The sequence below is a fragment of the Hordeum vulgare genome, chromosome 4H (assembly GCF_904849725.1).
Source record: "Hordeum vulgare subsp. vulgare chromosome 4H, MorexV3_pseudomolecules_assembly, whole genome shotgun sequence".
Taxonomy (NCBI): domain Eukaryota; kingdom Viridiplantae; phylum Streptophyta; class Magnoliopsida; order Poales; family Poaceae; genus Hordeum; species Hordeum vulgare.
The window spans coordinates 437,993,231-438,009,458 of NC_058521.1; the positions used below are offsets into that span (position 1 = coordinate 437,993,231).

Here is a 16,228-nt window from a genome sequence, read left to right on the forward strand (position 1 = left end):
ATGACTACTACTAGTCCATTCGAATTGCTTCACATGGATCTGTTTGGACCTACTCATTATGCTACTCTAACCAATGTAGCATATTTATATGGATTTGCCATCATTGATTATTACTCTCTCTATACTTGGGTACACATCATTTTGTACAAAACTGAAGTGCAGGAAGTCTTCAAATAATTTTTCTCAAGGGACCCGATGAACTTCAGCGTCAAGATCAAACACATCACGAGTGATAGTGGGAAAAAAATTCAAAAATATTGGTCTTGATGGTTATCTTTATGAACTTGGTATTACTCACGAATTGTCTGCTCCTTATACTCCTCATCAGAATGGCGTCGTTGAATGCAAGAACAAGACTCTGGTTGATATGGCACGAACAATGCTTGAAGAATACCAAACTCCACGTTGCTTCTGGCCTGAAGCAATCAACACTGCTTGCCACATGATCAACAGGGTATATCTTCACAAATTCCTCAAGAAAACCTCATATGAACTCCTCACTGACAAGTAATCCAATGTAAGTTATTTCAAATTCTTCGGTGTAAGATGCTGGATTAGTGATCCTCACCATAGCTCAAAGTTTGCACCTAAAGCACATGAGGGTTTTATGCTTGATTACGGAAAGGACTCGTACACCTACAGAGTCTTCAACACCTATCACAACAAGGTTGTTGACATTGTCGATGTGCGGTTCGATGAAACTAACGGCTCGCAAAGAGAGCAACTTCCTCCTATGCCAGATAAATTGACTCCCGAGGAAGCCATCAAGCTCAAGGTTACTGAAGACATCATTCCTACTGAGGAACAACCCCTTGTTGAAGAAGTCATCCCCAACATTGAAGACATTCAAGCAGGTGCACCTGAGGAAAATGCTAAAAATCAAATTCCTCAGCCCAACCAAAGTCTTCAACTAGCTCATCCAAGGATTGCAAATGAGGTGGAACTTGACAAAATCCTCGATGACATCAATGCACCAGGTCGTCTCACTCACTCAAAAGCTTCACATTTAGTTAAATTTTGTGGGCATTCCTCATTGTGTGTATCACAGAACTCTCAAAAGTTGCTGAAACCTTCATGGAACCTGAGTGGATTCAAGCCATGCAAGATGAACTTCTTTAGTTCAGGCTAAATGACATATGGGAACTCGTAAAAAGACCAGATCCTCGCAACCACAATATCATCGGCACCAAGTGGATCTACCAAAACAAGCAAGATGAGGATGGTCAGATTGTGAGGAACAAGGCACGGCTTGTAGCCCAAGGCTACACACAGGTTGAAGGAATTGGCTTTGATGAAACTTTTGCAACTGTTGCTAGACTTGAAGCTATTCGAATATTACTTGCTTATGCTAACCATCACAATATTACTCTATATCAAATGGATGTGAAAAGTGCATTCCTCAATGGTAAGATTGAGGAAGAAGTATATGTTGCTCAGCCGCTAGGTTTTGAAGACCCGAAGCACCCTAGTCTTCAGACTCAAAAAGGAACTCTATGGCCTCAAGAAAGCCCCTCGGACTTGGTATGATACATTGAAGGAATTCCTCCTGAAGAAAGGCTTCAAACCCGATTCACTTGATCCTACTCTTTTCACAAAATCCTATGACAATGAACTATTTGTGTGCCAAATATATGTCGACGACATACTTTTTGGTTGTACTGACAACCGTTACAGTGATGAATTTGCCTACGTGATTGGTGAAGAATATCAAATGTCCATGATGGGGGAGCTGAAATTATTCTTAGGTCTGCAAATTCGTCAACAACACAATGGCATCTTCATATCTCATGAGAAATACCTCAAGCATTTTCTGAGGAAATTCGGCATGCATGAATGCAAATGCGTCAAGATTCCTATGCCTACCAACGGCCATCTCTGCACTGACAAAAATGGAAAAGATTTTGACCAGCAGGTATATCGTTCTATGATTGGCTCTTTATTGTACCTATGTGCATCTAGGCCAGATATTATGCTTAGTGTTTGCACGTGTGCGTGTTTTCAAGCAAAACCAAAGGAATCACACCATAAGGCTGTGAAACATATTCTTTGATATCTAGCTCACACACCAACACTAGGATTATGGTACCCGAAGGGTTCAAATCTTCACCTCGTTGAATATTCTGATTCTAATTATGCTGGTGACCGTGTGGATCGCGAGTCAACGTCAGACACATGTCATTTCCTCGGAAGATTATTAGTCTGTTGGTTCTCAAAGAAGCAGAACTGTGTATCACAGTCCACTACCGAAGCTGAATACATTGCTGATGGATCTTGCTGTGCTCAACTGCTATGGATGAAGCAAACCCTCAGAGACTACGACATCAAAATGAAGAATGTGCCCCTCTACTGCGACAATGAGAGTGCAATCAAGGCCGCCTACAACCCAGTACAATACTAGAAGACCAAGCACATCCAGATTCATCATCATTTTCTTTGAGACCATGTCCTCAAGGGCAATATCATCATCGACCATGTCAAGACTGATGATCAGCTAACATATATGTTCACAAACCCTTGGATGAGAGAAGGTTTTGCAAGTTGCGGTGTAGCTAAATATCCTAGAATCTTCAAATGTCTTGTAAACATGCACATATCCTAACACTTACGTAAAATTGATGACTTAGATGTGCAACACACAAAGTAACAATTTTCTTCAACCAATGAAGAATATCACTCTAAGTGTGAAGAAATCAATGAACAATTTGGTTCTCAGGGCCCTACGAGAATTGTACGCAGCTCTTGAAATCATCATTCTTATACGGTGGGTCACGCCACCACCCATCTTTGAAATTCTTCAAGTTGGAAATTCTTCCATCTGAGACTTTTCACAAATTCCTCAAAAAAATTGAAGTCTTCAAAATTTTCAATTTCTTCAAAACTTTCTGTGATGATATCCATTTGACTATATATATATATTATAATGAGCTTTCAATGTCCTCAACCACATTCACTTATTGCTCAGTCTTCAAGTTGGTATTTCTTCTAAGTGAATGTGATCGGATCCGACTCCACTCTATGCTAAGCTCAACCCAGTCTATTCTCAACTGTTCATATGCCTAATGTTTGAGACTTGTTCCAAATCCTCACTGAGTCCTTGTCAGCCGAGGACATTGAAACAAAATCCTCGAAATTCAAAAAAATATTTTTAACCTTACCACAGTAACCGCACCCATTGTTCACGAACGAATAACCATGATCTCCACCGCTTTGATCATTGGTAGCACGTGTCGTGCGGAGACGAAGGGGCAAGGGCAGTTCCGTCCGAAGTGTTTGCTTCAGACCATTTTCACGTGAGCTATAAATAGCCCCTTATACCCCCCCCCTTAGTCAAAAACTCTTCCTCCCTCTCGTCTTCTCCGCTCAAGCTCAAAACCTAGCACCGCCGCTAGCATGTTCGTCGCCGGTGAGGAAAAGCTTCACTTCCTCTCCCTCGCCTTCGCCGGACTCATGCCGATTGCAAAAAATCTTCCTCCGCCGCCGCCGTAGCTATTTTGAGTCGCCGAGTTAGGGCACTGAAGATCTGGACCGAAGAACTTCTGCTTTTACCTCCCCAGTTCATCGCGCTCTTCGCACAAGGTAATTAAAATCCTATTTTAATGCCCCTATTGATCTCTTTATTCTTCTACGAGTTGTGAAATCAGTTTTTCCTTAGAAATTCTCTCAGGTGTGCACACCCATGTCTAGAACACTTGATGAATTTCACTAAGCCACTAAATATTTCACGAGATTCCTCAATTGTGTAAATTTTCGAATCTGCACAACTCTGGAACCCAAGATTCCTCAATTGATGAATTCTTCACTTGATGAATGCTTAGTCAAATTCCTCAACTCAATGGTCAAATTCCTCAACTCACTGGTCAAATTCCTCAACTCAAGTAATTTTTCAACTTCCTCAAATCTGAGAACGCATATGACCTCTCCAAATTCTTCGCACCTATACTCCGTTCACAGGTACAAAATGTCAGCTGATGAATCACTAGGTTCTCATCAACTTAACTCATTTGCAACATTTCCAGAAGAAAAATTACTTGTGCCCTCGGAATCATCAAGAATACAAATTCCTCAGCAAAAACTTCAGTTGAAGAAATAGAGGAATACAGAAAACAAAAGGGTGGCAAGAAGTTGGAATAGAACACTGCCTTTGAGATACCCAAAGAGATATATGCTGAGTATTGCATGCCAGATGAAGAAATTCATGGCAAAGAGACTATGTCTAAACGCAAGATAAGGCTTCAAAAGATTGAACGCAGATGGGTGAAGGAGTGGAAGGAATATAGATATGTCACTCCAAAATATGCCCAGAAGTTGGCCCTCAAACCTCCGTGCAAAAGGTTGCCACAGGGAGATCAACAAGCAGCACATCCCTCAAGTGTATCCACAATTGAGGATTATCCTGATGAAAACGACAAGTATTTGTCATAGCTGAAGAAAAAGGCTAAAGTTGTTGTAACAAAATTCAATCAGGACTCTGATATTGCAGCTACAGCTCCCACTTCTGTTGCTGTTGAGGCTTTTGCTACAGAAAAACCTCAGAAGAAGGCTGTGTTGAAGAAACCATGTCTCAAACCAAAAGCCTCAGCCGCAATATCAAAAAGACAAAATTCCTCAGAAAATTGCAATAACTGCCAAGTCTTCACCACCTCTGCAGTCACATCACACTGAGAATCTTCACCTAGTCTGTTGAAGACTAAGATGACTGCTGGTACAGGTACCATCAGCCATAGGCTCAGCTTCAAAATCTTCACCTAGTCTGTTGAACACTAAGATGACTGCTGGTAGAGGTACCAGCCCAAGTCCAAGCAAAGTCGTCAACATTCCTTCTGCATGAGAAGGAAGTGAAGAATATGATGATGAAACTCTTCAAGCCATCATCAGGAACAAGCAAGAAAGAGTTGCACAAGCTACTGGGAGCACCATTCCCCTCTCACTGGATCCTAAAGTAGTGTTGAACTTCATTGATCTGTGGTATGAGGATCCAAACACTCCAATTTATGACTTGAAGCTTCCTCCTGGCGTAAGTCATATGGTTGCTTCATTCATCCATGAAGAAAAATGGAAGGATCAGCAAGCCAAACAAGCTAGGCTTGCAAAGATTAAAAAGGAGAAATACTTGAAGCAAAACATGCTTAACCTGTCGCCTGAGAAACTTGTTTCTACTCAGGCAGAGCTGAAAACCCTCACTGAAAGATACGCAAGTCTTCATGCTGATCAAAAGGGTGTCAAAGTGCAATTTTTCAAAGCTGCAACTATTGCAATTGATGAATACAACAACAGGGTTTCCGCTCCAAAGCAGCAAACAAATCCTTAGTCAAGCTATACTGTGCAAATGCCCGAGGATGATGAAAATGAAGAACTTGCTGCTGATGAAATTCCTGAGAATATTTCAGCTGAAGAATCTGCCAGGGCAGACACTGCCACCGCAATGCTTGATGAAAATGCTCCTTCACCTAAGTCTTCAAAGGTGAAGAAAGTGACTCGTCCGTCTGTAGCAGACGTGAAGAAAACAAAAGCTCCAGGAAAAGAAGCTAAGAAAAGAAAAGCTTTAACTACTTCAGAGTCTTCAGAGGCAACACGCCTGAAGACTATGCCTACCTCATCATCAGCCGAATGGATGCTACCCCCCTCAATGTAGCACCATCATATATGATTGTTCCACTCGGTGAAGAATACATCATTCCATAAGGAGATGAGGAAATGGATGACAATCGCTCTGGTGCATCCACACCAATGGATGAGGAAATTCAAGCAGATCAAATTCCTCAAGTCACAACACCTCCAATGATTGCTAAAGAAAAGGACAGTGATGAAGACATTGGATGCAGCACACCTGTTATCCATTATGAGTTCTGGGAAGAGGCTCACTGAAACTCGCCAAGAACAGCTCCAATTCCTCAAACTCCTGTAGCCACTGAGATTCTGATTGGCTCTAAAGAAAAGAGCTCACATGTGGAATCAGCACAAGACTAAGAATCAGTTGCATCAGCTAAAGAAACAGAAAAGGAAACTGTAGCACCAAAAACTGCATCTGCTCCCTCGGATCAGCAAATTCCTCAAGCTGAAGAACATGCTCCTGCTCGAAATGCTGAAAGCGCATTTGTAGTGGAGAATCCTGAAACTACAATTGTGGTGGCCCCAACTCCTCAAAATAAATAGCATCATAATCTTCAACCAAAGCCTCGTCAGCCCTGCTCCAAAAGGCCAAAGTTTCAGAAGAAAGACTACTATGACAAACACCATTACTTCACAGCAGAAAATCCTTATGATAAGCTTCGCATGAGGCATAGAAAGTTCTGGACCAGAACTCAACTCAATTACTATGCTGCTGTGCTCTGTGGGAGAAGGAAGATATTACTTCACACCCATATTCCTCATTGTGACATGGAGGAAATTCCTTGCTTCACCCCAATATTCAGTGTTCTTCACGATGCAGGGCTATTGCCATTCTACATATCTATTGGTGATTGGAATACTAACATCATTCTTCAGTTCTATGCCATAGTGCACATCTGTGGTGACCCCAAAGACGTCAACTCATGGGTTCTGGACTGGATGACACATCACACTCACTACAAAGCTCCAGCCACATAATTTCTTCGAGCTACTCCACTCACAATTCCTTCAGATGAAGTAATTAGACTATATGATGAAAGAGAACTGCCAAATCATCTAATGGAAGTCCTCATGAAACCTATGGCTCCAGGTCAACCTCCCAGGACAAGATTCCTGGTGAAGGAATTGCAGTATGTGCCCACGTCAGTTTACAGAATAATGTCATATTCCATCGCACCAATCAATGGGCATAATAAGGAAGAAGATGTTGTTGGGATCATGAAGAATATCCTGATTCACGTTGTTCATGGGAACAAAATGAATTTTCATGATTTCTTCTTGAGGATTTTGGCTGACAATGCTTTGTCACCATTTGAGCTGAAGATTTATGCACCTTGGATCATGAGATTCATCAGAAACAGATCTGCCATCAACTACCAAGCTGACTTTTAGAATCACCTCGGCTATCGGCCGCCTCTCAAATTCATCAAGAGCACTTTTGAACCTATTGAAGGCAAAGGCAAGTCTGTGATTGATGAAGGAAATCGACCCCTAGATGGTCAATTTCGCAAGGCTGCCTCTTATTCCACATATGATGAAACTACCACTCAAGAATCTGATGGCAGAGCAAAACCTCCAAGCCCAACTTCCCCAAGGGTGATGACTAACAGAGAGCTTCTTCTCAATCTTCACCAGAAAGTCGGTCGCAATCACAAGTGGGTAAAACGTCAGTTTGGCTCCATTGTAAAAACCCTCAATGAGACTCAAAATGTTGTGAATAAAAATCACTATTATCTTCATGAGGTATTAGATCGCACTTGGGCCACACTAGATCACCTGAAGACTCCTGAGGAACTTGAATAAATGGAATTTACTCAAGACTTTGACTGGTCGTGGCCGTCAAAGAAGAAATTCAAGCCAATTCCAGTTCGTGACTTGGAGGACAGCTCATTTTCTTCATTCCGCACTGCAGAATCAGATGAAGGACCTGAGGATACTGAACTGGTCCAACAAAAAAGTGTGCCCCCAAGGATGCTCATGCCTCTACATCAACAGAGAAGGGAAATTCTTCAAGGGCGTTAGTCCTCAGTTTTGTCCCTTTTCATCACTTGATGACGAAGGGGGAGAAATCTGAGAGTTAGTCTTCAAGCGGGATTTATTTTATGGGCTTATAAACTTTATTAAGTTACAAACTCTTCGTTCTCCTGAAGTTTTTGATGTAATGAGTTGTAACTTAAGCCCGATGGTGTTCTGACTCTTTTGAACGTTTTTCATCGCATGCTTATTCCTCAAAGTTTATTAATGCAGGCATGCCGAAATTCGTCAGACATCATTTTTCATCATGCATTTTTAATTCCTCATACTATATGTCAAATGCATGCATGAATTGCAAGATACAGGGGGAGATCTCCATGATATAAATCATCAATGCGCATCTGCTATTCAAAGCATATTCCTCAAAACATGCACATCTTCACGGGGAGTTTCTTTGTATCTTGACTTGAAATTCCTCAAACTTTGTACTTACATTCCATATTATTATTACCGTTGAAAACTTAACCTAATTGTCATTAACCACCAAAAAGGGGGAGATTGTAAGTGCATATAGTGCCCCTTAGTGATTTTGGTGGTTTGGAGACTTATAGGTTAAAAGACCGATATGTTTGTGAGCGTACACATGCTCCATAAATCACCGAGAAATTTGAGTTATTCGATGAATATCGAACCCTAAAATTGTATGTCTTTAGGTGAAGACTTTGGTCATTCCTTGAAGACTTTGATCGTGAACAAATTGCGAAGAAATTGATATTCCTCATAAAGATATTGAAGATGAAGAATTCAGTGTGTCGTGAAGAAAACACTCTGAAGACTTTGAAGCTTGAAGATTTACTCTTTCTGTTTCATTTTTATAGAATTGAGTCATCGGAACACCGTACTATTTTAGGGGTCGAGGTAAAACTACAGAATGATTTTCCTCAGGATGCGCAACCCAAGCCTAAATCTACCAAAGCCTCAAAGTGAGGAATATGAGATACATGAGGACTTTCATAGTTGAAAGTTCCGACCGTTGTCGCGCCATGCGCCACCTCACAGATCTTATCCACCCAACGGTCATATTATTAAAGTGCATTTATGTCAAATCATGCCGGGTTGCACCCAGGCTATAAATAGCCCCCCCCCCACAACCACTTGCTGGTTGGCTGCTCCAAGAGAAACTGATGCTAGTCATTTAGAGCAACCCAAATTCCTCAGAGCCTTCGAGAGAAAATCATCAAGTGAGGAAATACCCCAAAAACCAAGCCCAAACCAAAAACCCAAGTGATTGGGAATGACTGAAGAAGTCGTTCCTGTGTGCAACCGATGCTTTTTTACCTTCAGGACTGTGTATCCTCCAGACGGTTAGGCATCATGGTCTAGAGCATCCAGGAATCAATTGTGGATTGCTGGGTGACCGAGTTTGTGATGGTTTGGATGTCTACCTTGAATACTTACCACGAGTGTTGGGCGAGGACTGTGTGTCCTTAGCTCAAGGAGAATACGGTAGGGACGGTGTCTCACGCCCAAGATGCGACCCTATCCTCAATTTGGCATGAGGGCCTCGTCAGGGATAGAAGCGCATCTCGTCGTGTCGCAAGAATGGATATCGTTACAAGTATATGTACTGAAAAGAAGATATATATATATATATAGGACAAATTTGATCTACCCCCGGTGGTAGTTACCACCACTTGTGTTTTGTATGTTGTATGTCGTATCTATCAAATCGGAGAGTATGTATGCGTAGTATGTAGTATATAATCATGTTTAGGTAGTATACATACTATTTCTTTGGTAGTATGTATCATATTTTGTGTATGCTCTTTTTTACATACAAATATATGCGTATTTCACAAATATAATAAAAACTATGGATCAACTTGTAATTTTTTCATGTAACTCACTTTGAAAAATCTTATATATAGTATATGAACATAATAGGAATGATAAATTAGTATATATGCTCCCGCGTGGTAGTATATGGCACACGTGGGGTAACTACCCCTGGGTGGTAGGATGTATTTTTCCTATATATATATATATATATATATATATATATATATATATATATATATATATATATATATATATATATGAGCTTTCAATGTCCTCAACAACATTCACTTATTGCTAAGTCTTCAAGTTGGTTTTTCATCTAAGTGAATGTGATCGGACCCGTCTCCACTCTATGCTAAGTTCAACCCAAACTATTCTCAATTCTTCATATGCGTTCTAATTGACAGTTGTTCAAAGTCCACACAGAGTCCTTGTAAGCTGAAGAGTTTGCTACAAAATCCTCAAAATTTTCAAACTTCAATTTTTCAGCTGTTACCGCTCTAACGGCATCCACTGCCCACGATAGGATAACCACGATCTCCACTATGTCCACTGCTTCGTACGTGGGTAATGTGTGTCAATCGGAGATGAAGGGTCAGGGGCAGTTCGATCCAAAATTTCGCTCCGGACAGTTTTCACCTCAGGTATAAATAGCCCCCTAACCCCCTGAGTAAAAAATCTTCCTCTCGCTTTCATCTTCCCCCGCTCGATCTCTACCCTAGCGCCGCCGCTGGAAATCTTCGACGCCAGTGAGGAACAACTTGCTGCTTCAACCTCGCTTTCGTTGGACTCACGCCGACTGTGGATTGTCTTCCTCCTCCGCTGATGTAGCTGTCCTTATTTGCCAAGTTAGGGTGGTAGAGATCTGAACCGACAAACTTCCATTTTCACGTCCTTAGTTTGTCGATCATCGTGTTCTTCACACACACGTTTCTTGAAGAAAATATTCCTGTGTCATCAGATTCCTCCAGAATGCAAATTCCTCAGCAAAGTCCTCAAGTGAAGAAAATGGAGGATGACAAGAAACATAAGGGTGGCAAGAAGCGAGAGCAGAACACTGTCTTTGAGATTCCCGATGACATCTATGCTGATTATTGCACACCTTATGAAAACATCTATGTGAAGGAAACCACTGCGAAGCACAATATGAAGCTTCAGAAGATTGAAAGGAGATGGGATATGGAGTGGAAGGAATACAAGTATGCCCTCCCAAGTATGCCAAGAAGTTTTCCCTCAAGCCTCCTGGAAAGAGACCGTCTCTAGGAGATCAACAAAGTGTCCATCCCTCAAGCATGGTTACTATTGAAGACTATCATGAGGAAAGAGCCAAGTATTTGGCGAAACTAAGGAAAGTCGCCAAACAAGATGTGACAACCTTCAATGAGGAATCTGCTGCTACAGTTGTTGTTGCCTCCTCATCTATTGTTGAGGCTTATGCCACCGAGCCACCTCCCAAGGAGGCCCTGATGAAGAAATTGGGTGTCAAGCCAAAGTCCTCAACAACGTTATCAACACAGCAAATTCCTCACACAAAAGCAACTATTTCTGCAATGTCCTCAAGTGCAGCAAAATCTTCACTTCCTCTGCAACCCGAGTCTTGTCAGCATACAACAGGGACCCCAATTCCCTCAAAACCATTTGCCTCTGGCACGGCACACAAATCCTCAAGTGTCATACTGAAGACAAAGATGACTCCTAGGCAAGGAACAAGGCCCAATCCAAACAGAGTTGTTCACAATGTTCCCTTTGCATCAGAGGAAGATGGTGAATATGATGATGAGACACTTCAAGCCATCATCAGAAACAAACAAGAAAGAGTAGCTCAGGCTAAAGGTACCACCATTCCCCTTGCACTGGATCCGAAGGTGGTACTAGATTTCATCAATCTTTGGTACAAATATCCCAAGACACCCGTTGATGATTTGAAGCTTCCACCTGGACCCGGTCACATGGTGTCCGCCTTCATCAATGAAGAAAAATGGAAGGCCTAGAAAGCCAAACAAGCTTAAAAGGCAAAGATTCAAAAGGAGAAGTACTTGCAACAAAATCTTCTGACTTTGACGTCACACAAACTTGTCTCCACTCAAGCTGAGATCAAAACCCTTAGAGAGAAATTCAAAAGCTATCATGCTGACAGAAAGGAACTCAAAGTGAGATTGGTCAAGGCTGCAACTGAAGCCATAGTAGAGTACAACAACAGGGTTGCAGCCCCAACACAACCATCTATTCCACATGCCAGCTACACTATCCATTCAAGTGATGAAAATGATATACTTGCAGCTGATGCACCTGCTACTGATGAACCTACAGCTGATGAACCTGTTGCTGATGAACTTTCTACTAATGAACCTGCCAGGCCTGCAACTGAATATGCAATGCGTGAAGAAAATGTTCCATCACCAAAGTCTTCAACGGTGAAGAAAATCACACTTCCTTCTGCGTGAGAAGTGAAGAAAACAAAAGCATGTGAAAAAGAATCTAAGAAGAGAAAGGCATTAACAACTTCAGAGTCCTCAGAGGCAAAACACTTGAGGACTATGACAACCTCTTCATCTTCTCCAATTGATGCAACTCCTCTCAGCGTTGCACCTTCCTATATGATTGTACCCTTTGGTGAGGAGTATGTCATTCGAAGAAAGGGATGAGGTAATGGAAGAAAATCGTTGTGCTCCTTCCATACCCATTGATGAGGAAATAGAAGCAGATCAAATTCCTCAGGCCTCAACTCCTCCTCCTCACAACCCTCAGATGACTGTTGAAGAAAAGGAGGACGATGTGGACATTAGCTGCAACACACCTGTGATACTTGAAGACTTTTGGGAAAGGACTCATCCAAATTACCCAATGGTATCTCCAATTCCTCAAGTACATGAGTCCCCTACAGGCATTGGAGTTCTGGATGGCTGTGAAGAAAAGAGCTCTACCGAGAAGTCTGCTCCGAAACAAGAATGAGCTGCATCAGCTAATGAAACTGCAAATGTTGAAAAAACGGTTGTGTCAGCAACTGATGCATTGGCTCAACATATTCCTCAAACTGAAGATCATGTGCCTGAAGACACTGCTCCGGCACAAAATGAAGAATCTGCTGGTGAACAACATGTTGCAAATCCTCATACAGCAGGTGTGGTGGCTGAAATTCCTTAGACCGGAAATACCTGAAGACATGGAAGTCGCTTCAAGCCAAATCTTCAATCTACGGGTATTCAGCCCTACAAAGGAAAAAAAGTCCAATGTTCGACACAACCTAATTCTTTGATGAACATCACTACTTCATTGGCCCTAGTCCATATGAACCTCCCTAGTTCAAGCGCAGCAGATTTTGGACTCACAACCGAATGAACTATTATAGTGTTGTACTCTTCAACAAGTAAAATGTCTTTCCTGATAGGCACATTCCTCATGTAGATATGGAGGACATTCCTTCCTATGAACTAGTTCTTAGAGTTCTTCTCGATTATGGACTGCTACCATTTTGCTATGACATCTGTGACTGGAATGAAGAAATCATTGATTAGTTCTATGCTACAATGCACCTTTCAAGAGATGTCACAGATGTCAACACTGTAACACCCTAGATTTTGCCCATTTCTTTTTTTTTGATTTTGTTCTGGTTTTGCTTTTTTGTGGCTTAATAGTTTTGAAACCTAAAGGGATTACCCTTGATTTATTTTCCCTAGTGGCTTGCCAACCTTCAAACCATCCCAAGACATAGCCATTTCCATCTTGAGCCTATTCCTATATTCTTTTCCATGTGAATATTCCTTTTTCTATTAAAGGAATAACCTCTGTTGCCTTGGGTTGTGAAGCAACCCCCGTTTCTATCATTCCAAAAATTTCCAAATAACTCTCATAAATCTATTGGGTCATATCTTCCTCAGATATGACAAAATCTTTCTTTGCCATGTTCAAAAATATTCCTCAAATATTCCTTTCTGATTCTGCCCTATCTGTCAAGTTGTGAAACAAGTACCGTTTTTATTTGCTTGATTGTTCTCAAAATTTGTGGACACTCTTTCCTATCCATATCATTGCCTCATGCCAAAATTCAACTCAATTTAGCTAGTCAATATTTCTTGGCAAATTTCCAAAGTTTATGATCCCGAGGAAGCTTTGTGAAGCAAGTGCTAGATAGGAGTGTTCAAATGAGTTGAAACTTTGCCATCATCTCAATATGCTCGAATAATGCCACTCCACCAAGCTTGAGCATCACTCCTTCAACCAAGTGACCATAGCATCAAATCTTTGTCTATGGTCATTATTTTGGATTGTGAAGCAACTATGCTTTCTGTTGCTCCGTAAATTCTGAAATTTTACCAGGACATTATCCTCCCTATAAAACATCTATCAACCAATTTTGAGCTCATTTTGTTTAGCCAATTATTCCTAGTAATTTTCCTAAGATTCTGTCAAGTGGGATACTGTGTGAACGAAGTGCCACGTTGGCTTAACCAAATGGCATGAAATTTATACAGCATCCTCACATGCCTAAATAATTTATCTCCTCCAAGTTTCAGCTCCATCCAAGAAAGTATGTGAGTGCCACTTCATACTTTGCAATTCTGTCCACAAGAGCCCTTTGAACTACAAGTGCTAATTATATTCATTCAAATGACCTGAAAATTTGCAGAGATAATCATCCTAGCATGTCATCACCCTCAACCAAAAACCAGATTCTTTCCCCACCTGGTTCTCCCCCACCCCACTCCAAACAGCTTGTTGTTAAATCATGTTTAAGCATCTTTCTTCCTCCCCACAGCCCTCTAGTTGATTCTACCCTCGCCTCTTATCCATTTGAGCAGTGAGGGGTTTGTTTGGCATGGTGGGAGGAGCAGTGCGACAAGCCACCGTGGCTTGTCCCTGCGTGCTATATGCCTTCCCCACCGTCCACACACCCCTCTACAGCAGTTCTACCCTTCAAGCGTCGCCGTACCGCCCCTATTCCCTCATGGCGGCCGCCAGATATGGACGAGCCCGAGCTCTTCCAAAGCTCCCGCGAGCTTCTCCGCTCCTCTAGGGACCTTGCAGACGTTGCCCCCTCCCTCCGCGTGTCCCATAGCTCCAGTAAGACGATGAGGGCACCTCGGCAGTCGAGCTTATCCGGTGAGATCACGTGGCTATAAAAAGCCCTCTCCGGTCTCGTTTCTGATCACTTGAAGCTCCACCTCTCTCCTGCATCCTCTCTTGATCGAACCCATCGCCGAAGTAGGCGTGGCCGCGGCTCCACTGCTCGAGCGCCGCATCTGCTCACGGCCATCGCGCGGCACCGACGTCCTGCTGCTCCCCGGCGCCAGTAGCAGGTCCACGCGGACGAGGCGACTCGTCCTCGTCCCGCTGGTGGCCTCGCCATGGCCGGAGGTGCCTGGAGCCGATTGGGCCATCGCCGACCGAGCGCCCCGCTCCTCCTATCGCAAGCAGGAAGAAGAGCCACGAGAGAGAGAGGGAGAGAAAGGATGGGGCACGTCCCACCCGCCAGCTGGACTAATAAAGTCAACGGGCCCGCGCGTCATTTTAAGTGGAGGGCATTTCATGCAATGCGTTTTCGATTTACTGAAGACGTATTCTAAGAAAGACGCTTTCATTTTTACAGCCGCTGGCCGAAAGGACTATTTAGTGAACATCCGCTGGTTAGGGCATTTTTTGCCTAAAAAGTGAACGACCACAACTTTGCGACCGTAACTCCGATTCCGGTGATTCCAAAGCCCACGTCTACGTCTCATTGAGTCCGTCAAGATGGTACCATTTTCACTATGTGATCACACAGTGGAAATGACCATGTCGCCCTTGCCCGTAAACAGCTCCTCCGAGTGAGAACTATTTCCGGCGATTCCTTCCGCGAGCTTCTCGCACTTCTTCCTGGTGGATCCCTCATTCCACGCAAGCCACAACTCTCATTTTCTTAATCGCATTTCAATACCATAGCTTAATTGACTATTTCAATCACAAGTATATCTGTTTATAGTATGGAGTTTGAGTATGCAACGGTTGAATAGATGACTACTCTGTTGAGTACAAGACTATTAGTAACTAATATTTTTACCCTCTAGTTTACACTATACTGTTGAGATTACTGTCTATGATTGCTTTGGATTTCATCAGACAGTTTATAGATAGGGATCAATAGTAGTAGCTTGATCTTATTAATTATCGGATTACCGTGACATCGAAGTTTCAGCTATACAAACATATTATTCGGGATAAGATACCTAGTTGGTTGATCAGAGTCACCTATCCGGGCTTATCAGTGCAACCATATTTACCGATATGGGACGGCCTTGACTTGGTATGATTGCGTGCTCTTTCACTGGTACCTCCAAAGAGGGAGGGTTATGCACGCGTGCTACCTTGGCCCGATAGGCGGTGATAACCCTGTGAGCCAGTTGAGTTGTTTTGTGCGCACGTCCCCATTTGGGACAGTTTGGTTTCACCACGACGGTGGTAGGTGTCATGAGGACACAGGGCCACCCAGGGCAGGACTCCGGGGGAGGATGAATGTCGGTGGTATGATGAAAGAGTCACGGGTCAGGCAAGTTTCGTTGGAGCAATGCTGGTCCACCCAAATGAGATCACGAGTTCAGTGCTCCATAGTGTGGGTAAAGTGTGCAACCTCTACAGAGTGTCAAACCTATTCGAATAGCCACGTCCATGGTATTGGATAGCCCGACTAGACCTTAGTAGGTGGTCAACCATAACTATGATAGTAATGATTGAAGAACTCGTCTGAGTATGGTAACAGTTGGGCATCGTGTCGATGATAAGTCTTGGTATCCGTCATGAGGATACTCGCTAAAGGTTCTGGGTAAGATCA

General features: G+C 42.6%; 1 protein-coding gene across 1 annotated transcript; it reads left to right on the forward strand.

The window, feature by feature from the left end:
• The first annotated feature begins 14,384 nt into the window (after positions 1-14,384).
• Positions 14,385-15,105, forward strand: LOC123450593. The gene is made up of 2 exons (XM_045127762.1): positions 14,385-14,533; positions 14,580-15,105. Exons 1-2 carry the CDS (start codon positions 14,385-14,387, stop codon positions 15,073-15,075), a joined length of 645 nt encoding a protein of 214 aa, XP_044983697.1. The 3' UTR covers positions 15,076-15,105.
• Positions 15,106-16,228: the final 1,123 nt, after the last annotated feature.

What these genes read in the sequence shown, in the direction of transcription:
- LOC123450593 (XM_045127762.1), top strand. Translation starts at nt 14,385, where the DNA reads ATGGACGAGCCCGAGCTCTTCCAAAGCTCCCGCGAGCTTCTCCGCTCC. An exon ending in AGCTTATCCGGTGAGATCAC is followed by an intron (nt 14,534 to 14,579) that starts GTGGCTATAAAA and finishes GATCACTTGAAG; the next exon opens with CTCCACCTCTCTCCTGCATC.